The sequence below is a fragment of the Equus caballus genome, chromosome 29 (assembly GCF_041296265.1).
Source record: "Equus caballus isolate H_3958 breed thoroughbred chromosome 29, TB-T2T, whole genome shotgun sequence".
NCBI lineage: Eukaryota > Metazoa > Chordata > Mammalia > Perissodactyla > Equidae > Equus > Equus caballus.
Window position 1 is genome coordinate 24703307 of NC_091712.1, and position 26551 is coordinate 24729857.

General features: G+C 38.2%; 1 protein-coding gene and 1 long non-coding RNA gene across 9 annotated transcripts in view; one reads left to right on the forward strand and one right to left on the reverse strand.

The window, feature by feature from the left end:
* ARMC3 (armadillo repeat containing 3) overlaps positions 1-26551 on the reverse strand; it is a 92143-nt gene that overhangs the window by 38095 nt on the left and 27497 nt on the right. For all 8 annotated transcript variants that reach the window (XM_070255426.1, XM_023632264.2, XM_023632259.2 and 5 more), the window contains 6 exons: positions 24987-25055; positions 24571-24746; positions 21677-21871; positions 19254-19437; positions 7974-8126; positions 7759-7864 (listed from right to left, as the gene is read on the reverse strand). In XM_070255426.1, the coding sequence (XP_070111527.1) occupies positions 7759-7864; positions 7974-8126; positions 19254-19437; positions 21677-21871; positions 24571-24746; positions 24987-25055 (883 nt within the window). The remainder of the gene's footprint in view (positions 1-7758; positions 7865-7973; positions 8127-19253; positions 19438-21676; positions 21872-24570; positions 24747-24986; positions 25056-26551) is intronic.
* LOC138921460 (uncharacterized) lies at positions 716-4337 on the forward strand. The gene is made up of 2 exons (XR_011434049.1): positions 716-1009; positions 2257-4337. It is a non-coding gene; the product is annotated as an uncharacterized lncRNA (long non-coding RNA).

The window sequence follows — 26551 nt, forward strand, 5'->3', positions numbered from 1 at the left end:
AGACATCCTGAATACGAAACTGAACTTGGTAAAAGGTTTTGAAACTAGCTTGAGGTATCTCGCAGGATGCTCTTACCGTGAGCCTTCTAATTCAAAGGATGGAGCATCTTACAACAAAGCGATATAAACAAGAATTTTAAAACAAAATAATCTTTTCTATTACACAAAGTCGAGAGCAAAAACTCAACTCTAGATGCACTACAATAACAATGAGATGAATTTACGTTGTCCAAGTGTATTATATTATCCTTTATGGTTACATAGCAGGGCAGATATTCAGCCACCAGAACAACGAATGTGTGGAAACATTTTGAAATGACTGCACCTTACAAAGGGACAGAGACCAACGGAAGCATCTATTGACACACATTTAGCAGTAGAATATGATCTCTCTAAAAGCCTCACAATGAAATGCTTTCCGGATCACAATCTTTTAATAACGTTTTATAATATTATTTTAGACACACTGGACAGTGTTTCAAATTAAATTAGTGTGCGTTTTGCTAAAATACAGAGCAATCCGTCTGTTACCTTTTCCCCTCCCCCATCTTCCTGCGAAACCGCCACTAGGGGTCAGTGTGAAGCCACGGTTCCCCTCACTGTTGGACGGGAAAATGGAACTGACAACATTTCCCTGCGGAAAAACCCTCGTGTAACAAAGACAATCACCGCACAACGTTAGCATTATTAACACCAACCAATACATTGAGTCTATACCGTGAGTTTGCATTTTTCATGAGACTGCATTTTAATTTTGTAAATTACCGTGGATTATTTCTACGGCCAATGTTTCTTTAATAAAAAAGTATTCTAAGTGACGAGGTTACTTATTCTAACTGAACCTGTGCGTCTTGGCCAAGAAGTATGATCAAGATCAGACGCTAAAATTTATTTTTCGAAGGGTGATAAGACACATCTCTAGCCATCTCAGAGGTGAATACCCCATCTCTTTCTATAATGGAATGGAGAGAAGGGAAAGAAACTTGCGGTATTTTGCCAACTTTGAGAGGTGGGTTTTTTTTCCTTCAAAGTGACTGTGATCATTTGCGGCGTACAGCCTTCAGTGCACAGTAAAATATAGGCAATTCTAAAGAATAGCATTAGTCCATACTTAGGTCTACAGAGTAAAAGACATGGTAAAAATAAGTATACAAATATCTTACCCTCCCCCAACTCTATTTAATGGGGTGGGAGTGGGAGGAAAAAATAGCCTTGAAAAGTGTTTTCTGTTTACACTAGAGAGATTTAACATTCTAAGAAGTCACTTACGGTCAGGCCCTCCCCTGACAGTACTGAAATGACTGACAGAGTTGTGTCACTGTGGATAAATGAAGCATTGCCTTTTCTTGAAATATTCTACAAAGTTCCCTAGGTGGCATACCTTTTAAGCATCTTCTCTACAAATTCCATGGCTTTCTTAGACATGGGCCTCCATGAATAATTCTACTAGCTATTAAAATGATTCAGTCAATGCTTTATTTCTTTGTTAGTGAAGAGAAATATTAATACTGATAATACAAAATGACAGGTCATTCATAAATAATGAGGATGTTCAAAAGTTCCCAACGTACTCAAATATACATCCATATAATCTGGGAGCATTCTGTCTCTTTTTGGAGTCCCTTTGGGGTGTACTCCTTACTCAAATCCTCATTTTCTTTGCTGTGGTCCCAACCATAGGTCACACAACAGTAGGAAAGTCCCTAGAGAAGAGCTCTTTGTCTCTGATATTGTGGAGGCCAGCAATGGCCCAGCAATCAATCAAATTTTTTCCTTAAGTAACCACTATATGTGCTGCCATTTAGAACTTTCTTGAGTTACTGCTGTTGTGAGAAGTCAAGAAAGGATATAAAAAATAAAAAGGAAATGGAGATAATAAGATTTAAGAATCAGTGTGTTTACACATAGAGATTTGAGTATGTATTTTCTATAGCAAAACCACAGTTTTTACTTCCTTATCTATAGGCATTCAAAATAATTGTAGTTACTACTCTTTGTATTTTTATTTTGTTCGTTGTGTTTTATTTCCTAAAATAATTGTACCTTTTGAAAAATATCTAGTCAACAATCGTACTATTTTCTAATATTTTCATAGTTTACCAATAGCCAAAATTTTAGTTAATGTTGGCAAACAGAAATGAAAAACATTAAACCTTTTCATTCTTGGGATAACTTAAAAACTTTAATTCTGATCAGGTCCAACAGATGGCAGTGATGCTATAAATTAATAGCTTAATATACTCTTATAATATGTAGGATCTGCTCCACAGAAGAATGTCAGCCAAGAATAATTCTTCAGTACTGGCATAAACAGTGTAAAACTTTGAAACGACTAATTGGACAGAAGAGTACAAGGTAAATATAACAAGAAATTCTGCCAAAAATTGTATTTTCTATTTCAAAAATTAACAACTTTCTCCTTGCCAAAAAGTATTACAAAATGAGAATTGTCAAAAACATTAGTAGTGAACCAAGAAAGGATGGATAACAGTGTCCGAATTAACTAAATGGGGTACACTTTTATATAAAATTCATTATTGCTTCTTGGTTCCATTTTTATCTATTTCTTTCCATGGGGGTTGCTTTACCTTCTCACTTCTTACGTATTCACTTAAAAAATGATTTTACTTTTCTTTCTCCTATTAGCACCTTAAATAAGTGAATCTCACTGTTCTTATCCTCTTTTCCTATACCTTCAAATAGTTACTTTTATTCTTATTCACTGCCTTTTCAGGTTTTTATCCCTTTAAATCACCTTTATTCTGCAGATAATAAAGAATAAAAAGTATGAATAGAAGACTCTTACAGGTAAGTCTCCACTGTTGCTTCTGTGATCCAAATTATGCAAAAACAAACAAACAGAACAGTACAGATCACTTTCTGTTTTATGTTCTCGGCGTTGGTTGACAGACCTTCTGTTTTTCACTGTCCTCCTTTTGGTTGTATTTTTGGTCTAAGCCCATTTCCCCTGAATGCCTACTATGGGATGGGCACTATCCTGGATGCTTGGTGTGTTACCAGTGAATTACACAAACAGAGGGGCTCCCTTCACGGGTGCTAGTCAGAGGGAGGGCCAGAAAATAAATCATAAACATAATGAGTGAGTTATGTAGTATGTTCGAAAATAATAAGCGCTATGAAAAAGGGCAGCAGGGAAGGGAGAATACGTGTGGGGGCTGCAACTCTAAACTCTGCAGTCTTGCTAGGCTTCCTGGAGGTGACATTTGAGCAGACTTGAAGGGGGTGAGGGAGCCAGCAGCGGGCATTCTGGGACAGAACAACATTCCACGCAGAGAGGATGGGCAAAATACTTACTGGAAGTTGACCGAATGTACTTCCAGAACATACTCTATGACCTACTCTTCATCATTTTACTCCCCAACACTGGCTTATTTGTAAGTAAAGGGATTAGTGTTTGTTAGATTGTTTTCTAAACTACAGTCTCATTTATCCATAGCTCACATACCTGGAAACTTCATATATCCAGAATATATATGAGAACTCTCCAAAAAAGAGAAAAGAAATGGCCTCTGAGGACCAAAACACCATTTAGAGAAGGAGCCTCAGGCCCCACTTATGGCTTTTATATAAAATTTGATAAAGCTTGATTACCTGGTACCCAAGCTTTGAACTGACTGAAAGGAAGGGGTTTGAAGAGGACTTCAACAGGATGGCCCTGCCAATCCGATCTATGGCCAGCAGTGAAAATTAATACTGACAGCCTGCCAGCGAGGAGTCCATGAAATGCATCACTCCCAAAGGCACTGTGCCCTGAGGCTGTACTCGGAGCTCGGGGAGAGCACCCGCCTCCCTGCGGGGTCCTGACAGCTCCACCGTAGAGTGTATGATGCCACTCACTCCAAATGGGAACCATAATACACCCCCCCCAAAGTTCAATAACAGTATGATCGGTTTCACAAGGTTACGAGGGAAGGATTTTAGAAGATTTTAATTCAAACTCATTACAAATTTTTTTTTTTTAGGTGAGGAGGAGATTGTCACTGAGCTCACATCTGTGTCCATCTTCCTCTATTTTGGATGTGGGACACCGCCACAGCATGGCTTGATCAGCAGTATGAGGGTTCACGCCCGGGATCCCAACCTGCAAACCCCAGGCCACCAAAGTGGAGTGCGCAAACTTAACCACTATGCCACCAGGCCAATCCTCAAACTCATTACACATTTAAAAAAGCTTTGTTGATTAAAGAAGTAAATTTTCAAACATCTAGAAAACTTGAGTGTCAAGGAAGCCTTGTTCACAGAGAATACTATTAGGTAAGATCTTTTGGTACCAATTAAAGTGATATTTATAATTAAAGTTGAAAATCTTCCACAAAGGGGTATGGATGGTCTGGCTATTTATTTATCATTGCCACCAAAATTGCTCATCATCTTACTATTTTATTACATATGAGCATGTTTTCTTTTGTAAGAAAGCAAGACGTGAAAATTTGAATTCAGGTATTTTAGATTACAAATTATTTTACATGCATTATAAAATTCTATTTTTAGATTAGAAAAGTACTTAATTTTAAAAAGTATTTGTCATTTTTACAAAGAGTCACCACAAAGTATGTTTCTCCTTTTGGGTTGATTTTTTCCTTTAACTTAGAAAATTTTAATTTACCCACAACTTTCCAGGCAAAAATACGTTACATAATGGAAATTACGCTAGCATTTCATGTTATCAACACACCAATGAATACTCAGTTCATGAAACGAGCTTCCAACATCAGAAGGTACCCTGAGTTTACAAATTAGAAATCATCTGGCCACATCAAGATACGGCTATAAGAGAAAGGTTACATTTTAACAAACAGAATTAGTATTCACAGTGCTTAACTATATTTTAGCTTAATTAGGACTAGCAATTATCAAGTATCCAAACATCTACCAAATGCACCTGGAACACATTATCTCTGGGTTTTTGCCTTCTTCCTTACTACTTAGGTGTGGCGGAAAAGCAGCTTTCAACTCTTTCTAACCCCCGACTCCAGCCACCCCAGCAGCAGAGCCAGGACTCAGCCCAGGTCCTATAGCCCTTTGCTAGGAAAGGTGATGGAATGGACCACTTCCAAAAAGTGATGCTGGAAACACTCACCAATGCCGAGTTTAAGCTAATGATTTTTTAAAGACAATCTGAGTAGAAAATATTTTTTTATTAAAAATAAGCATTCACCTTTGTTTTCTCTTCTGCTGTGGTTAACTTCAGTAGTTAACACTTTAGGAGCCTTACCAGAAGGATGGACAACATGGCTTATTTGTTTTCATTCCTTTTGATTGACTATAGAATCTTTTTCAACTCCAGTCATCAGCGTTTGGCACAAACATGTCAAATCTGACTCCATTTCCTCCTTAAAAGCATTTATTTTCACATCTTTTTGCTCATAAAGTCCAAAGTAAAAACTGTATAGACCTCAAAGGACATCTATAAAACCAATTTCATTCATGTCCCATTTCCGTAACCAAACACAAATTGAAAAAAAAAAAATCAGAATGGACAGTATATAATACGCTAAAGAAATGACAGCAGTTAAAAATTTATGAAAATAAAATTAACCTACAAAAATAAAGTTGATTGTCATGGAGGAAATGTCAGGCATCATTTAGTCCTAATTGACTTTTCTGTGCTCACAAAATGAAACTGCAGAGTCAGATGACAAAAATCTGTGAAACAGATAATTGAAAGAGAAAATCTGAAGGCAGTGTTCTCTAGAACTACTTACCATCCTAATTTTCTATGTTTACTTAAAATTGTGAAATGATATAAGCCAGGTAAACTCACATCAAATCAAGACATTTATACACTCTGGAGGTCTGTTAAAGTATTCCAGATAATATGTACATCTAAAGGCACTGGGTGTGGAAGTGTTTTAGTGTCACAGATAAGATTTTTGCACTGGCATGACTATCTGGAAAAATCACCAAATATGCTATTTTCAAATTGCTACTTACTGGGACTCAATACTCTAGAAATTTGTGTGCTTCCATACCAGATGATGATGACCCCGAATTTAGGAAATTACCATGTCAAAGATCGTATCTATTAAAGGAACACAATTTGGCTTTGATGCTTATGCATCTCGGCTATATTTTTATTGGGCGTTGTTAGATTTTTAGTCACTTCATTAAAATATTTGTGTGGGAGTAGAGAAAGGGAAAGAACGGGTAAGAAATGGCTTAAGAATATGATGGGGGTGGAGGCAGATTTATTTCAAGTTAGAAAAGGGTAATTTTAGCCACAATGCCATAAAACAATAACATACCAAAGTTAATAACTAACGTATTGTGATGGTTAATTTTATGTGTCAACTTGACCGGGCTAAGGGATGCCCAGATAGCTGGCAAAATACTATTTTTGAGTGTCTGTGAGGGTGTTTCTGGAAGCAATTAGCATTTGAATCAGTAGACTGAATGAAGATCGCCCTCACAAATGTGGGTGGGCATCATCCAATCCACTGAGGGCACAAATAGAACAAAAAAGGAGCAAAAAGGGCCACTTAGCTTACAGCTGGAGCTGGGACAACCATCTTCTCTTGGACATCAGCACTCCTGGTTTTCAGGCCCTCTGACTCAGACTGAATTACAACACCATTGCTCCTGGTTCTCCAGATTGAAGATGGCAGATCATGGGACTTCTCAGCCTTCATAATCACAGGAGCCAAGTCCTCTAATAAATCTCCTCATACATTTCTCCGATTGGTTCTGTTTTTCTAGAGAACCCTGACTAATTCTCATACGAAATATAGGGAGAGTAAATAACTATTCCATTTATGAAAGTTGCCTTCAAGAAGTTCTTACTGTTTTATAAGGCAACCTTATCTTCTGTAGGGGAAATAACACAGACTTCGGAGACCAACAGACGTGGCTTTAATTTCCTAAAAGTGGCTATTTTAATAAATGTATGTTCCCACGAAAATGAAGTAACCTGGCAGAGTCTCAGTTTCCTCATTAGTTGATGGATTATCTTGATAATTAAATTTTTAAAAGAATGTAACCCACATGCCACAGTGCTTGGAATACAGAAGGCATTCCTTTTCAACCTTTCTTCAAAGTATTTACCCATGATATGTTGTTTTAAATTTATTTCTTTTTTCTTTCTTCTTTTTTTTTTTTTTGAGGAAGATTAGCCCTGAGCTAACTTCTGCCAATCCTCCTCTTTTTGCTGAGGAAGACTGGCCCTGAGCTAACATTTGTGCCCATCTTCCTCGACTTTATATTTGGGATGCCTACCACAGCATGGCTTGCCAAGTGGTGCCATGTCTGCACCCAGGATCTGAATCAGTGAACCCCGGGCCACCGAGAAGCAGAACGTGCGAACTTAACCACTGCGCCACCGGGCCAGCCCCTAAATTTATTTTTTAAATGTTTTTAGATTTACCTAATGTTTATGTCCTCTTAAAATAGAGCTTTAAAATTTTTTTCCAGATTTATCAAATGTTTCTATAATGTCATCTTTAATATTTCCATCATTATCCAGTTTGATTTGTACTGGAACCTTCCACAAGAGTTAGCCTGTTGTCTGAATCCAACGGTCCACACGTTTTCCCAAGAAGCCCAGATAGAGTCAAGATTTTGTAATATCTTTGGAAAACCGGCCTATCTGATGACTTTTATTTCCATGGAGTTCCTAAGGAATAACCTGAGCTATGGAATGAATATGTAAACTGCCTTGAAAGCCAAAAGATTAAAATGAGAGCATCTCGGACGTTAGCTCTCCCATAACAGGCCGCGCCGAGTGAGTCCTTTTGTACTTACTTTGCATTCGCAGGATTACAAGTGGTCAGATTGGCCAGGGCGAGGGCGGCAGCCTCTCTGACCTCTTCGTTGTCACTTTTTAGCAACTGAATTAACTGTGGGATCCCTACACAAAAAGGAAAGGTGAAAATGTGACTTTACAAACATCCACGTAAACTAGAGAAGGTGGCAGGTAATCCAAAAAGGTTCAAGCCGGTTTCCCGCGCTCAGCTTACCCTGATTGTTGAAGAACTCTTTGCTGCCGGCATTCTCAGACATGGCCGAAATGGCCTGGGAGGCAGCAATTTTAGTTCCATCGCTCTCGGAACCCAAAAGGGCTACAAGGCATTTTTCAACTTCTTGTTCGTGAAAAAGTTTTCTATTTTCAGCTTTCATAAACCAAAAGGGGAAAAAAAAAATCAGAATTTGGCTGCAAAAACTGTGCAAGTATAATTACTTCCGCATCCAAAATGTGATAGGTTTTCAAACTATTTGCTAGCTTTAGTCAAGAGTCTGAACTAAACAAAAAATATACCTATTTAACCTTTAGAACACGGTGATTATGCAAAATGAATTATGGATATTGCTTTTTTTCCCTTTCCCCTTATATGATATCAACACTATGGCAAAGAAAATTCTATAACGAGAAAGAGGCAAGTTTCAGATTTAGCAGGAACTTATTTAATACCAGTCACATGCCTGGCATGGTTCTGTATTTACACATGTTATCTTCTCACTAAGGACAAAAACCTATTTATTTGATGTTTATTTTAAATACAAAACCCAATATTTAAAGAACTAAAATGTACAAACTGGTGAACTTGATGCTCAAGAGAAGAGGAGAAAGTGAAAAATGAGTAATGAAATATGCTCCCAAGTCTTAAGGAATTTATAATGGTATCCAAAAAATCATAATCATCTTTTCTCTTAAGTTATAATACATGCTGACATAGCAAAAATTAAAAGAATTATTTAATTGCTAATTCACCATAATCTAAACATACATTAATACAGTTTTCTTTATTTGAAAACATATAAAGTTATGACTCTAAGTACATAGCATGATATTCACCTCATTTATAAAACAGTAAATTAAAAACCAAAGTATTTTTAATGTTCTTTTTGTTCCCTATTTTTTTCTCTCGATTTCGTTTGATTTTTTTATTAAATGGCAATCTCATAGTAATACTAAAGCAAATACTACATTAAACTAAATTAGAACATTAAAACTAATTTTTTTATTTCGTATTCTATAGTTAGTTCTAAATAAGTTACTATTTACTAAAAGCATGTACTAGAAAAAAAATATATTAAACCAACCTCAGTTTTAATGCCATAAGGGGTACCAGACACTAGTTTGAACAGAAATAACTTACAAATAATTCTTTTATTTATAGTTCCTTCAAAAAACTTTGTCATAGGTTTGCTTCTCCATTAATTAACCTTTATAAAGTCAATTTACATGATTAAAATAGAAGGATGTGTGATATATGCTCTTAGGATGTTGACATATAAGAGAAGAATATTCCTTTAGAGTAAAAATCTCTGCAAAAATGATGATGTTAATTTAGATTACATCTACATGTGGAATTAATTCATTACTTGAATATATTTTAATTAACTTTTTTCCAGAAATAGCTTCAGAAATCATAGTGACTAGGGTTCCATTTTACAGTTAATATGTGATTTCTGTCTTCTTTCAACAACGATTTTTTAAAATCGCCCCCTTTCCCAGAACCAGTGTCACATTCAGGAGTCACCATGTTTGCAAATACTTCTTTGGCCTGCTACACAGATGTGTGCCAAGCAATCTGGCCATTAACTGGCACATCAAAGTTCATAACACTTCTGTTCATTCATCTCAAACCGATCATGAACCATGTCCTGTAACCCTATCATTTTAATCTCTTGCTCTTTTCATATAAAATTAGAATTCAGGCAGGCCATAAGTGTTTCATAAAAAAGCTGCAACTGATACTTAGATTTCAAGAATGTGGCTCCTAAAATATTTTAAAATATATGTAGTTTTCCCTAAATAAATAAGATCAGAAGTCATTCTAGAGTCTCTGACCTAAAATGTTTAGATGGATAAGAAAGACTTCCCTGATGGCTCTAAATGAGCTTTCCTAACACAACACTCTGAGCATGGATTCTATCAGGAAAACTGGCCAAAAGAGTTAATTTGAAGAGACTGACTTTGGAGTGTGTAATTGTGGCATTCAAAAAACAGTATACATGCCATTATTGGAAAGATTTTTTAAACTATTTAGGGACTGTGAGCAGTTGGTTTCTCAACAGAGTGTTCTGAAAATTCAGCTCTGTTCACCAAACCTCCACAGTGCTGAGCGCAGCACAGCTGTAATGGATTTCAAAGATGAATTAACACGTTCACCACGTATCTGCACCGAATTGCTACACGGAGAAGTATTTATGTTTTAATTATGCAGATAATAAAGACGGTGTGGTAATTATGCTACTAAGAGAGTAATGTCCTTTAAAAATAACGTTTGTTGAGTATCATTCAAATAAAAAACATGAGGTTTTGTAACTGAAAATAAATCTGTAGGTAATGATGCTTTTCTTCACCATTCTCAGAAGTTGCCACTGTGCCACCCTTGCTCCTGCTGAGATGTTAATGCCAGTTCATAAACCTCATGGCAACACGGTAATTAACACCTTCCTCTTCCTGGTGCCAGGTCAAAGGCATACCGACTCAGCTTTCCATGGTAGAGATGCATGTTAACACTTCACTCAGTGAACAAAACTTAAAAACCGCGTATTATGTGTTTCTGTGATTCAACTGTGTTTTTGACATGCAATGACTATGCATTACCTAGCCTACAGAAATTTTTTTGACGATAATGGAAAGTAAAAAGAAAATGTTATAAATGAATACTAATGGTTACATTGTTCTTTTTTTTTTAAGATTTTATTTTTCCTTTTTTCTCCCCAAAGCCCCCCAGTACATAGTTGTGTATTGTTAGTAGTGGGTCCTTCTAGTTGTGGCATGTGAGCTGCCACCCCAGGGTGGCCCAATGAGCAGTGCCATGTCCATGCCCAGGATCCAAACTGGCGAAACCCCAGGCTGCCAAAGCAGAGCATGTGAGCTTAACCATTTGGCCACGGGGCCGGCCACCTACATTGTTCTTAATAACAATATAAGGAGTAATATTTGTTAAAACCTACTTATGCAGTTTTCTAATTGTGGAAAATTATTTTAAAACTTCTTCATGATTATTTACTTTCTTTCCTTTTTTTTTTTTTTTTGTGAGGAGTTTGGCCCTGAGCTAACATCTGTTGCCAATCTTCCTCTTTGCCCAAGGAAGATTGTTGCTGAGCTAACATCTGTGCCAATTTTTATTTCTTGTATGTGGGACACCACCACAGCCTGGCTTGATGAGCAGTGTCTAAGTTCGTGCCCAGGATCCAAACCTGTGAACCCTGGGCTGCTGAAGCAGAGCATGCAAATCCAACCACTATGCCACCAGGCTCGCCCCATGATTATTTACTTTCAATACAGAAATATTAAGAGATAACTTTGTTAATCCTCATTAAGTTTGTAGAGTTTATAACTGTTACTAACATAAAGTCAGGCATGTCTAATGTAAAATCTGGTAGATAGAAGTCAAGGCAGGCAACAGTTGATATAGAAAGGAGTTGACAAGAAATATACGTAGGATCTGAAAAGAAGGCAGAGTTTAGAATGGAGCCAGGGAGGATCTGGCTAGGCAAATAGCATTAGGAGGTAAATAAGTCACCAAAATAGAAGAGAATAATCAGGTAAATGAGGAAGATGCCAATTTATCCTCTGGCACTGGCTCGAGGGAACAGGATGTTGTTTCTGTTCTAATATTGTATTCTGGATGGAAGTGGGCGATTCCGCCCACAAATGTTGTGGCTAAGGCAGTTCAGAGTTGTTAGGGGAATTCTGCTTCTGGATGAATTTGGAATGGAGAGAGGTTCTCAAAGCCGTGTCCTTCCAATCAGGAGAGGGTTCGCTCTTGGGGATGTATTGGGATATGTAGACAGCGAGAAAGCTTGGATCTTTGTGGAATCATTTCTCTTTCTAGAGACTCCAAAGACCAAGCTTCCAGACTAGAGAGCTCCTAGGCTAAGAAAACTAAACCGTCTCTGCACTCGTTGGACTTGAAGCCTCATTTGATGTACTTTTCCAGTGTTTGTTCAGTTACCAAACGTGGAAACAACTTAGAAAGGAAGGAGACTGTGCCAGAAAGGATAGAGGAAGGCTATCCTTCCTCTATCTAATTTCTTGAATTAGAAATGCAAGCTTTTACAGTAATAGCTGAAACCTGCCGGGCAATGGTGAAGGATCTCCACTGTAACACAGATGGGCAGTTGGTTGAGTTACGTTAGGGCAGATGTAAATCTCTTCCCACCTGGAAAATGGAGTTCTGCTAAGCAACGGAAGCTAACTTTTTGTGCTATGCTTGCTTGGTATTCCATAGTAGCAGGGTCAGCCTACCTTAGTCCAAGCATTAATTTAGCATAGTAGGGATAGATGAAGGCTATGGTGGGAGGAAACTGATAGCGTCTTTAAAGCAGAGCGGGCTACACTCGGTTAAAGCATGAGAAAGTACATTCTGAAATTTCTTACAGGCAGAAAGAAAAACCAGTTATTTTATTGACACCTCAAAAAGCAATAAAATTAGAAAATTTGATTTTCCCTCTATGCCCAGGTATCTGTAGAACAAAAATACCAATAGATCAAAACAGGATTTCCAAAATCAGAATCCTAAGACCTAGACTAAGAACCTAAACCAGAGCAAATGTATACAAAATTATAGCGTAAGGTATATGCTCAAGAGCACTATGGAGAGATTCTGAGCAAGATCCAGTTGACAACCAATGGCCATATGATTGTATGAAACAGAAGAATCTCTGATTCCAAGCTGGGGCATCTGGACTTGATCCTGTTCGTCCTAGTCCAAGAGATAGTAACTTGGGGTCCATGGATCCAGAAGGCATAGATGGGCTTCAGGCAGTCCAAGACTCCCTGAAATTATATGAAGAATGTTGTGCATATGCACATTTAGGAGGGGGTACTCTTTCATCAGATTTTCAAAGAAATTCAAGACTCCTCAAAACTTGAGTTTGGGCAACGTAGCTGGATGCGCTTGGAAGTGATCAGAAATACAGGCAGGAATTCAGAGACAGGTCATAGGTAGATACAGGTTTGAGATTCATAAGCAAATAAGGAGTCAGCTGAAACAGTCATAAGTGAGACCACTCAGGGAGACTGAAATAAGAACAAGACAGAAGGTGGGAAGGCGGGTTTAATATTGAAATGACAGGCAGAGGAGAGGAAGCTGGTGAAGGCAACCAAGTTGGTGTGGTGATTAAGATAATAATCAGAGGGGAGGGATGTTATGGAAATCAAGGGCTAGAAGAGTTTTAAGGAGGAGGGGGCAGTCAACAGAGTGAAAGGCACAGAGAGATCAAGTAAAGCACAGGCTGAAAATGCGTCTGTGGGAGTTAGGATCTGGGAGGTCAAAGTCAAATTCTCCAAGGACTGTTCTGGCAGAACGGTGGAAACAGAAGTCGCGTGCCGTAGGTTAAGGGATAGAGATAAGATGAAGAGGTAGGGTTATTTAAAGTTGACTAGTCTTCCAAGGAGGCTGAGTGTAAAGAAAAGGAGAAAAAGAGGGCCACGGGGCAGGGACAAGAGAGGAAGAAACAAATCCCATAAGCTACCCCGGGTGAGTGAACAACCGTGGGCTCTGCAGAATGCTCCAAACTTCTATCAGCTTCCTCCTCTATAACCAGTGGACGGGGAGGAAATAGCATGTTAGGGTTGCAACATCACATTGGAGGGAAGCCCCATCATCATCCAAAACTGGGCTGAAGGATTCCATTGCCATCTCAGTCGATGGGGAAAATAGGCAAAGGGCCCCCTGTGAGCCTCATCTGTTCATTTAAACCAGGCCTAGACAGAGCACTTCTCCTTCCATGATGAACAAAACATTAAAACCAAAAGCATGAAAGAGTGTGTAACAGGTACAGAAGAAAGAGAACGGAGATGGTCTAAAAACAATAAATATTCCTGGGGAAAAATATTAAATAAAACAAAAATAATCAAAAGTATAATATAAGTTAGGAAAAATAAACAAAACATGATTCTACAGTTCAAGACTTCACTATGTTATAGGCAGAGAGAGAGTCTCAGACATTATTTTGGGAAAATTTTTGAACTCTTAGGATAAAGGATTCTACCCAAATAGAAAAAGAAACACCTTATATACAAAAGAATGGAAATCAGGCTATCCTTAGACTCAGACTCAACAAAAGCAACAATGATAGTAACTTGAGGAGAAACTGCAATGAGAATTCCAAACCCAGCTAAACCGTCATATACGTTTGAAGGCAACAAATATTCAAAGGTCAGGTCTTGAAAAATACACTACTATTGACTATCTCTGAATAAAAAAAAAAATTTTAACTCAAAAAATATACTCTGGTTAATTAAGAAATGAATCGAAACTAAAATCTGAAGAATGGGTACGTTTTATTATGAGAAATTCACAAAGTACACTGAAACAGACCCAATATGTACATAATGCTAAAGGGTAAATGTGGATGAAATTGAATGTAATGGCAAAGTGATTCTTAACAGGGAGAGATTTATGTAGATTTCAGAGAGGAGACTCTGTAACCCCTATGAAATTTACAAACATCAGGGAGGGGAAGAGTTACGGAAGCAAAAGTGTTAAATATCTTAACTATAGTAACTTTATCTTTAAAATAACCATTTTAAACTGTTTTTCAAATCTATATAACGAAGAGAAAGAAAGAAAACAAAGAGACAGCACAGAAAAATGAAAAGTAGAAAGCATAAACATGATGTCAGAAAGAAAGTCTAATAGTGGCAAAGATAAATCTAAATATTCTGTCGCCTTGCCTTCAGATCTAGTGACAGTGAAGCTTTCACAATATTGCTCATCTGTGGGAACTTCACCACCTTGTTTGTTCCCTTTTATATTTCTGAAAGTTGTGTCTTTGTTTAAATCATCTGGAATTTACAGAGCTGTTTTCTGCCAAGACCATGTTTGATAATACATGGCAATCTTAATATCAAATTAGAATTTTATAGAGTTTAAAAAATCAGAAGTGGATATAAAGCAATATTAAATAAAGCAAAGTTAGCTAATATAAAATTACAAGAGAAAATCAACAGAAATAACATAGTGGGAAACTTTTAACATACCACTCTTCATCTGTGATAGATCAAAGTAGATAAAAAATAAGGACAAAAAGAACTGTACAATATAATTTATAAAGCTGAACTAAAAGACAAATATCAAACTTTACATTCTACAGGATATATATCTTTTTGTCTGTTCAACAAATATTTATTCACTTATCTCATTCATTGTTTTTCTAGAATAATGCCTTGCATATAGCATGCATACAATAAATATTTGTTAAGCATTAAGCAAAGAGTACACCTTTTCAAGATTTCATGGAACACTTGTACACATTGATTATATACTAGGCTTTGGTGAAAATGTATTACCATCCTTGAAGCAAATTTTGCATTTTTTAAACTACAAATCAAAAATATTAGAATTAAAAACTAAAGACTTTGTGGGGCCGGCCCGGTGGCACAGTGGTTAAATTTGCATGCTCTGCTTCTGTGGCCCGGGGTTCGCTGGTTCGGATCCCGGGTGTGGACCTGTGCACCACTCGTGAAGTTGTGCTGTGGCAGGTGTCCCACATATAAAATAGAGGAAGATGGGCACAGATGTTAGCTCAGGGCTAATCTTCCTCAAAAAGAAAGAAAGAAAGAAAGAAAAACAACAAAATAAAATAAAATGAAAGACTTTGAGCTCGGAGTCCTCACTGAGAAATGGGATCTGGGATCCACTATAGGTCTTTCTCTCAGAGGGTTGGCCCAATATGCTGATATTGTCAAAAGGCTGACTAAAATACTAGATTCCTAAGACTGAAATTGAAAATATTCATAAATAAGCCATCTTTATATTATATAAAGTGATGGTGCATGTTTTTGAAATGCTGTTCATACTGCACTGCAAGGAGGGTATCATGAACAAGAGAAAGTCCAGAAAAGCTAAGAGAATGATTACAGTTTGGCCTGAGGACATGATGTATGAAGAGAGACTAAATAAGATAAGGATTCTGTCAGGAAAAGTGATGGTTGAAGGGAACGTGAAAAAAATTACAAATGATGTAGACCAAATACGTACAAATTTAGTCATTAGATTCTATAAGAAAGAGTGAGAAGACACGATTTGGAACTGGAAGGTAGTCATTTTAGAACTAACATAAGGAGGTAGATTCATAAAACATTAAGCCAGATGGGACTTAAAGACTATCTGGTTGAATTTCTTTGTCTTACAAATAAAGAACAGATTTCAACAAGAGGTGCTGAGCAAATTGGATATCCACATGCAAAAGAATGACGCTGGATCCCTACCTTACACCAAAGACACAAAAACAACTCAAAATGGATCAAAGACCTAAACACAAGAGCTAAAACTATAAAACTCTTGCAAGAAAACGTAGCAGAAAATGTCATGACTTTGGATTTGTTAATGATTTCTTGGATATGACAGCAAAGCCCAGGCAACAAAAGAAAAAATAGATAAATTGGACCACAGCAAAATGAAAAACTTCTGTGCATCAAAGGACACAATCAATAGAATGGAAAGGCAACCCGCAGAATGGGAGAAAACATTTATTAATCATGTATCTGATAAGGAGTTAATATGCAGAATATATAAAGAACTCCTACAACTCAACAAGAAAAAATAAACAATCTGGTTAAAAAATGGGCAAAGGATTTGAATAGACATTTCTCCAAAGAAAATATAGAATTGGCCAATAAGCACATGAAAAAGATGCTCAATATCACTAATCATTAGGGAAATGCAAATCAAAACACAATGAGATACCACTTCACACCAATTAGGATGGCTACTATCGGAAAATAACAAGTGTTGGTGAGAAAATGGAGAAGTCAGAACCCTTGCGCCTGACTGATGGGCATATAAAATGGTGTAGCTACTATGGAAAATAGTATGACCATTCCTCAAAATATTAAACATAGAATTACTGTAGTATCCAGCAGTTCCACTTCTGGGTAGATACCTCAAAGAAGTGAAAGCAGAGACTGGAAGGGAAATTTGTACATCCATGTTCATAGCAGCATTGTTCACCATAGCCAGAAGGTGGAAGCAGCCCAGGTGTCTAATGGATGAATGGATCAACAAAATGTGGTATATACATACAGTGGAATATTACTCAGCCTTGAAAAGGAAGAAAATTCTGACACATGCTACAACATGGATAAACCTTGAGGACATCAAGTGAAATGTCAGTGACAAAAGAACAAATGTTGTATAATCCCACATATATGAGAACTTAGAGTAGTCAAAATCATACAGACAGAAAGAATGGTGATGCCAGGGTCTGCAGGGAGGGGAAAGAGGGAGTCATTGTTTAATGGGTACAGAGTATCTGTTTTGCAAGATGAAAAGAGTCCTTGTCCTTGACATCACCTCCTTCCTCCCCAACCCACTGGTCATTCAGTAAACACTATGGACCCCCATTGTGCCAGGCACTGTGTTGGTGGTTCTTCTGCAAATGCCTCTCAGCCATCTCAATCAACGTGTCTGTGTCAGAACCCTGTCACCCCCCACCAAGACCACCCACTGCAGCGATCCCCGTCCTGGTCTCTCCCTGTCTTTGCACACGTCTTTGCAGTAAGAGTGCTCTTTCTTTAAAAAGTGAAAATCCAGAATGTTCCTTCTCCTCTCTAAGTCACTTCAATGGTTCTTTGTTGCCATGAAAATCAAGTCCACAGTCCTTAATTTGGCTTGCAATGCCCATTAGCATTTGGCTCCTCATTACTTCCACAGCCTTAACTCTCAGTTTTCTGCTACCTTCTATTCACTAGCCATTCTGAAAACTTTCAGTTCTGGAGTTTACCACGCTCTGTCCCTCTCTGGCGTTTACACACACTGTTCCTTCTCCTTAGAGGACTGCTGGCTCCCCTCCCACCAGGACCTCCCTTGCCCAGCCGGTTTCTATTATTTACCCCAGGTCCTAGCTTGTCAATCACCTATTTCAGGAAGACTTGTCTCACCTAAGTCTGCATTAGGAGGCCCTCCTGGGGGATCCGGTTCTCCCATCATCAAGCACCTTTAACACCGCCTTGTGATTGCCTGTTTACTTGGCAGCTCTGGGTTTACTAACACAAAGTGAGGACTCAATAAGTCATTAATAATTAGGTCTGGAGAGGCTGTAGTGCACTCATAGTCACATCCCCAGGCCACCGCAGTGCCAGCAGCGGAACCGCTAGTAGAACGAGAACACCAGGAGCTCTCTATCCAGTGTCCTTTCCATGACTGTGTCACATGATGGCTAAACGACTCATGAAACTCACCATCCCACGAGGGCCTGGAACAATCTTCGAATGGCCCAGCCACACTAAACCAAAGAGAAGTGGAGATCTGCAAAAATTTTAGGTTTGACATTGTCCCTGTCTTCCCACGGCCCTCTCTTTGGGCCTCAAATAGCTAAGGCGGCCTGGGATAGACAGAAAACTGAACTGACCAGGTATGATAAGGTCTAAGTTCCACTGGACAGAATACTGACTCAACCAACTTTTGCCAATATTAAAAACCTTAATTTTACAGCCTGTCTTTAGATTGGGTATTCATAACGTAACTCACAAAGCCCGTCTATATTAACCATGTCCTAGAGTGGAATTCGGCTGACTGCATTAAAACTTGGCCTAGAAGAAATCCAGTATGGGTTGAAAAGGAAATGTTTCCCATAATATACACACAGACATATATACAGATGTGAGTATATATGTTTAGAATATAAATCACTTTCACTAGTCAAAGCTGTCATCATTTATAAGAGAAGTGATGTAGAAGGGGGAAAATAAAATCACATCTTTTATTAAATAAAATACTCCCAATATACATAAATTAAAACTATAATTTCATCTTCGGTGCTTGTGATGTAATTAATCTCTCATGTTTTACAGATTTATATCAACATAGCTTGCCACTGAAATGAAAATTGTATTATGGAGATGGGAGGAACATATTATTTTTCACAGCTATATAACAGGGCACTGCTGGACTCCAGCTGAAACTTGAAATTACTATATAGATTTCACTCCAAATGTGGATTTATTGAAACAACGTTTCCAGGATCACAAACACTGCATACATTCTATATAATTCCAAAATCAAGAGAAATAAAGGCTTCAAACTTAATTTGGGAGTGAACTGTTTACAAAAGCTGGAGGTCTAAGCACACTGAGTTTATTACATCCTGGACAAAGTAATCTCTCCTTTAACTCATTGGCACTGAGATGAATTTTGGCCTTAAATAGTAGGTATAGCACTGTTCTCAAATGGTCGTTTAAAAGCAGATGAACACCCTAGTGTTTGTTAGCACTAATCAAAATTAAGAATACAAGAGGAAATATGTACGCTTAGTTTGTATAAAACGTGACATACAATCAGAAGCCGCTTTACTGATGGCTTTAGCTGCATTCTTCTGAATGTCAGGAATTGTAGAGTTTTCTGCAAATGATAGGAGCTTCTTAAGGCCCCCTGTCTGCTGAATCAGCACCATGGTATCCATATCTTCAAGGCAATTGGCTACCACTGAAAGTGCTTCTACGTGAAGGTCATTCCATTCCTAATAATAAAAGCAAATACAGCTCTAGAAAGTTCTCCTAAAAGAAATGTATACTTTCCACATTTTACAAGACAGACTAAGGTCAGTCCGAACATAATGTAATTAATTATGTTGTGACAGAGGCTCAAGGAAACAGTTCTGTTTATTCACATAACATCACTCTGCCCTCTCACTTGCCCCATCTTTTCTCATTTCCCCTGCTCCAAAGCGTTTTATGTACAAAAAATAATGGTATCCAAGTAAAGCTGCTCACACAACTTTCTACCACCAACAATTTTAAAATTTGAGGAAAATATTTTTTGAAAAATCAGACAGAAGCTGAAGGAAAGTGTATTCCTTAAAATCTCCAACTGGTAGAGGGAAGCTTTGTGAGTGTGTGGCTTTCTTGCCTGAGGAATCTCCCGAATCCCAATCCTGGAGCAGTGGAAGACTGCAGCCTTATCTGAACAGTGAAAAATTTAAGGTGGGAATCCTTAAAGTGAGAGAAACAGAAAGGACGCGCCCCCATCATGGTGTTCCACACAGCATTGCTTCCAATCAAGGAACACGCGTCGCAGCGAAAGAAGTGCAGCAACGGGCCCAAGCTCGCGGAACTCACTGGCCTTGCCATGTTCCCCACCGTCCCGCAGCAGCTGGCGTGATACAATGGTCTTCTTAAGACTGCTTTACAAGCCCAGCTAGGTGGCAACACTTGCAGGGCCCAAGCAAGGTTCCCCAGGAGGCTGTATACGCCCTGAATCAGTGTCTAATATATGGTGTTGTTTCTCCCATAGCCAGGGTTCATGGGTCCAGGGATCAAGGGGTGGAAATGGGAGTGGCATCACTCATTATTACCTCTGGTGACCCACTAGCAAAGTTTTTGCTTCCTGTCTCCACGACCTTATTCTCTGCTGGCCTAAAGGTCTTAGTTCCAAAGGGAGGAACGTGTCCACCAGGAGACACAACAATGATTCCATTGAACTAAAAGTTAAGGCTGCTGCCCAGCCTCTTTGGGCTCTTCACGCCTCTGAATCAACAGGCAAAGAAGACAGTTATTGTGCTGACTGAGGTGAATGATCCCCACTACCAAGGGGAAAATGGAAGCCACTCTACAGTAGAGGTAAGGAAAAGCACGTCTGGAAGACAGGAGGCCCTGTAGGGCATCTCAGTACTACCATGCAGTACTACCATGTGTGATTAAGGTCGATGAACAACTACAGCAACCCAACCCAGGCAGGACTACTCACGGCCCAGACTCTTCAGGAATGAAGGTTTGGGTCACCCCACCAGGCAAAGAACCAAGACCAGCTGAGGTACTTGCTGAGGGCAAAGAGAACATGGAATGGGTATTGGAAGAAGGTAGTTATAAATACCTACTACAGCCATGTGACTAGTTATAGAAAAAAGGACTGTAATTGTCATGAGTATTTCTTTCTTATTTTGTTAAGAATGTGTGTGTGTGTGTGTGTGTATGAAATATCTTTATTTTCTTCCCTCTCTTATCCCCTTAGGTAACATAAGCTGTACTGACTTTACAAAATAGTATTCCAGTTACGGGATGTCATGGAGAAAAGTAAACACCATCCAAGGACTTTGCATCCTCTTCTGGGCAAAGGGTCAGTGCGTTTGTGGGGGTACACAGGACAGTTATATCATGTTAGGTGGAAATAGGACCCTGCTATTGTCTTTCTTTGGAGATTAAATATGATTTAAGGAGATACATATGGTGCCAAATTGACAAGGGATGGACCTATGATGCTTAATTTTTATGTTTTAACTTAGCGAGGTCATGGTCTCAAGATATTTGGTCAAACACTATTCTAGATGTTTCTGTGAAGGTATTTTTTAGATGAAATTAATACTTAAATCAGTAGACTGAGTAAAACAGATTACCCTTCACAGTGTGAAGTAAATTACTCTCCTTACTTTACCTCAGAGAAACCTATGGCAGACAAAGGTTAAAAGACTAATTCTAGGCATTTCAGGAAGTCTTGAAGAAGATCATAAACAAGAATTAAAAAATCTTAAATCTTGTAACCAGAAGGTTTAAAAAATTATTTTATAATGGGCTTTATCATTAGTCTGATTTAATCATGCCAATAAAGTATGGAGCAATAAGCAAATTAATCCATCATACTTACTCTCATACTTAAATGTAATAAAACTTCATTTTAAAAAAATACTCTACAATTTGTATTTTATAAGAACATTTAGGAAAGATACATTTCCTCACAGAGAGTTGAATGAAAATTAGAAATACCTTAGTTTCTAGGATCTTAATAAGCTGGTCCACGCCTTGATTCTCTCTCAGCATTGTTCGTGACTCCTTGTCATACGTAACAACACCTAAGGTTTTGAGCGCCAACAACTGAATAATTGGATATTCTGACTTCAAGAGATCTAATATAGGAGGGATTGCATTTAGTTCGTGAAGTGTAGCTCGACATTGAAAATCCTGCCATGAGATACAAATGATCAAATAAGCAATTTTTAAAGCAAAATACAGTGTCAAGAAGGGAGAAATTCTATTTTCTAACAGAGAAAGTTATAATGTTCCCATCTTTTATTCCAGATTCCCTTCCAAAATAACTCACAAACAAAAATAAGCAAACTTGAAAATTAACACCACCAAAATATTCTTTTTAACCATGCAGACATTGTCAATAACAGGAAATAGACATCATCTGTGACTTCTGCAGTACCTAGTGTTGCTTTATTATACAAGAAACTCCTATTACCATAAACAACATTACAATAAAATCGATGCATAATAAAATTCTTTTCACACTCTATATCCTGTTTCAAACAGTATTTGATAAAATGAAATGATGGCATCAATTCCTTATTATCTTCATTCAGATGGATTGCTTATGAAATGCTTATATGCACGCAGTGCTGTTGGCAGGCCCCGTGCATGCAAGCTTACATCAGGTTTAGTTCAGACACATGACCTTTATTTAAGACATTGACAATATCAAGGGGTCATTAGAGTCTAGGCGAGTTGCTCTGCTTTGTGTGTCTGTAATTCTATGTGTTGGGGGGGAGGGGTTGGTTGGGGTGAACAATGGAAAAAACAAGTCAAAAAACCATGAAAAGTCTCCAAACTCTGCCAAATCATGACATTTTAAATCAAAACATGGTAAATATAAAATAGTATTAAAGGTGGAAAAGGCCCCACTTAGAGCTTAGCTTTCCTCTATCCATCCTTCAACTGACCTCTAAAATCCAGCTTCCTTCAGACATAAAAAAACAGTGCTGCTGTTGGTCTAAGGGTTGAATTGTGTCCCTCTCCCCCACCCAACCACCAAATATATGTTGAAGTCCTAATCCTCAGTATCTCAAAACATGTTCTTATTTGGGAACAGGGTCATTGCAGGTGTAACTCGTTAAGCTGGGATCACAGTGGAATAGGGTGGGTATTGAATGGTGTCCTTGTAAGACTGGTGTCTTTGTAAGAAGAGACAGAGGGAGAGACGACAGGAATGGAGCTGAAAACCAAACAATGTCAGGGATCAACAGCCACCACCAGAAGCTCAGGAGAGTCAAGGAAGGGCTCTACCCAGAGTCGAAGAGGGAGCATGGCCCCACCGACATCTTGATTTCGTCTTCCAGCCTCCAGAACCGTGCAGGAATAAATACCCATTGTTTTAAGCCACCCACTTTGGGGTACTTTGTTACAGCAGTCCTAGGAAATCAATACACTGTTATCAACTAGGACTTCTGTTGATGAAAAAGAGCGAAGGTTAAGTCTTTTCATTTCCATTTGATAAAAAATATAAGAAAATAGAGCTTTGAGGAGTCTTGGAATGAAAAACACAAACATTTATAGGACTATTTAGGCCTCCGGTGAGGTGAAGTAACCAGAGAAGGGAAGCAGCTGGACTTCCTCTTGAGGACGTCTCTTTTAGGAAGGAGTGAGGGTAACACCAGTGAGCGCCCAGCCATGAGGCGTTACATCCAAGGCCGGGAATGTATGCTTCTGCTGCCTTTTGGCATGAGCCCATTTGTCTCTTTTTTTCTATATAATTTGTCTAGATACTTTGCCTCTCAGTAAACCCTCCCTCACCTTTGCTTTGCTATGTCTTTCTTTTACACTCTACTCCTGACTGTTTAAAAAGGTGTTTTTGTATTTTCCGTTGATCTAAAGCTTATCAAATGTGTGTGGGAGTTGTTCGGGACCCTGAGCAGGTAAAGGAGGAGAGAAGGTTGTCCAAAGTGTCAGGGAGCCGACCCGCTGTGGGGGTGAGGGTGTGCGCACTGGGCTGGGGCACGGGGAAGCGGGCAGAACAAGCTGGGAGGGGGAGGTATGCTGTTTCTTTCCACTGCAAAGGAAAACAGCACAGAGAGAAAGCATCTTGCAACTGTGAACCATGAGTTCTGTTCAGCATACTTAACTCACTAGGCTTTCAACAATAAATAAGTCTAATCCAAAATCTTGGTACACTGAAAACAGCATATATTACATCCAGTGGGCGTAGATCACCAAGGTTAGATCAATAGGAAACGGCCCAGGTCAAACCTAGTTCAACATGAGTATTAGGTTTCCTCTATCAGAAGAAATACGTTTTATCTGGTATAATCCCACCTTAATTTGCAAGCTATTCTATTCTTTAACATTTAAGTAGGCTTCTAAAATGCCCTTTCATGGGAGACAATTACTTATAAAGTGTGAATTTTATAATTACTTATAAAATGTGAATTACTTATAAAACTGAAAGTTATCCCCACTGAACTTCTACTATTTTTTCCCTGAATAGTAACTACCAAGTAGTACTGAGAAATACTGGTTAATCAAAACTGGTGAGTTTTTAAAAGTTTTTTCCTTTTTTTTTTCTTTTGAGGAAGATTAGCCCTGAGCTAACATCTGCTGCCAATCCTCCTCTTTTTTGCTGAGGAAGACTGGCCCTGAGCTAACATCCATGCCCATCTTCCTCTACTTTATATGTGGGACGCCTGCCACAGCATGGCTTGACTAGTGATACATAGGTCTATACTCAGGATCCGAACTGGCAAACCCTGGGGCCGCCAAAGCAGAATGTGCGAACTTAACCGCTGCATCACTTGGCTGGCCCAAAAGCTTTTTCCTTTTTTTAACAGGGAAATAAATTCTATAATCAGTTTTTGTCAAAACACATTTTTAGGAATTCCTCTTACCTGGACCAAGTTGTAAATGCACTCAATAGAATTCTTCTTCACGTCAGGGTCTGGGCTGCTCAGCAGTCTGATGAGCGGCTCTAATCCACCATGTTCAAATATTTGCACTTTGCTGGTATACTCTGCAGACATGTTTGCTAGGCAAAGACTAGCAAACTCATGGATAACTACTTCTTCTGCATGTCAAAAACAAATAACACAAGTATGCTAAATGTTTATTTAACCATTCTTTTAAAACATGCTTTGAAAACCAAAGCTCTGTGAATTTCACCTTGGTTGGAGCTCATCTTAGTTTGAGAGATTTTAGTGACAATTCACAATTGGTATTTCATAAACTATTTTCAATAAGTAGTTTAATCAAATGTGAAAAATAAACCAGTCCCATTTTTTGAAATAGATGTAGGATGCAAAATTACCTTCTGGAGCAAGCTGAGCAATGACAGAATGCATGACATCTAACTCCCTTAACAATTTTTTAACATCGTCTACAAAAGAAGAAACAGAATATTAATGTTTATTAACAATAATAGTAATGTCTGTTGAGTAGTCCCTTATGAAATAGGTTCTATTATTATCTAATTTCACAGATAAGGAGATTGAAGCTCAGAATCACACAGCGAGTTGGTGGTGGGGCCAGTTTTCATGCACAGGTCTGTCTGGCTCAGAAAAGTGCAAAATGTGCCTAGAACACCTATCGGGAAAGCTGAGTTACTGTGCCCTACATTTTTTTTTATTATACAGTAGTGTTGGGGAGCTAACTTTGCTATCCCAAAATGTGTCTCCCTGGCAGGAAGATTATTTTAGGCTGATTATTTTTAAGAAACAAAAGACTCGGGAACAGCTTTTATCTCCCCCTTAACTGCCTAAAAGAATTTAGATAAAGGACCTGTTCCAAGAAGAAGGTGTATGACCAGGGATATCTACAAAGAAGATGGGTTAGGTATGGTAGACCGGGGGAAACAACATGGCCTGTTTGATCAAAGTCCTCTCTGGCTCATTTTCTCTGCATAGCATGGCAAACATTTGTTTACCAAACATTGGCTTTCCTCATCTTGTAAACTGTTTTCCTCCCGTTTGAAGTCCCAGACCCCTACCCCTTTTCTCCTTAGCTCTTGGTGGCATATAAGCTTCAACTGCCTGACTGTCAGTGGGCCTCATAGTCTCATGGAGCCCCCGTACATATGAAATTAAATTTGATTTTCTCCTACTAGTCTGTCTCATGTCTATTTAATTCTTAGCCAGAAGAACTGAGAAGGGTAGAGGAGAAATTTTTGCTCCCCTACAGTAGTAATTCTTTTTTTGTTTCATTGGTAGGGTGTTTTTAAATTTTGATTTTAATAAAGCCTGTACAGAATGTAAATAAGAATTATCCTCAGCCTTTTTGGATTAATACTTCTTGTTTCCATTCCATTTAATTATCAGAAATGCCAAAAATGCTTAAAGATAAGTATATTGATTTTTTTATGTTCACTTTTGTGTTGCTTTTATGAGCCTAATTAAGGCTAGACAGGCATGCCTCTGCTTCTTTCCTGCCGTCCTTAACCCCCTTTTTCTCAGAAATAAGTCACAGCTGCTACCTTAGTTTTACAGTTTCTCTTCTTGGTCACTTGTCTTTGTCTGATATTCTAATAGACAAAACAGCATATTTTAACTATTGTTTCACCATATTAAATGTATGAAAATATTCAAGCAAGTAATAGGTCTGACTTAAGGTGTAAATATATGTCTAAACTTACTTTTGACAAAATATAGTTTGCAGTTTCAAAAAAATAAATATATCAAAACTCTTTACCCTGGGCTTTTTTCACTATAATATGTATGAAGGGTAACTAACAAATAGACAGATAAATTACATTATACTAACTCAAGAAAAACCTATTTTAATTTTAACAGACAATGATTGTTCTCCCAACTTTTAAGACTAGAACATACTACCTCACCAACTTGGAGAGTTTTTTGCATGTCTATATTTTTATATTTA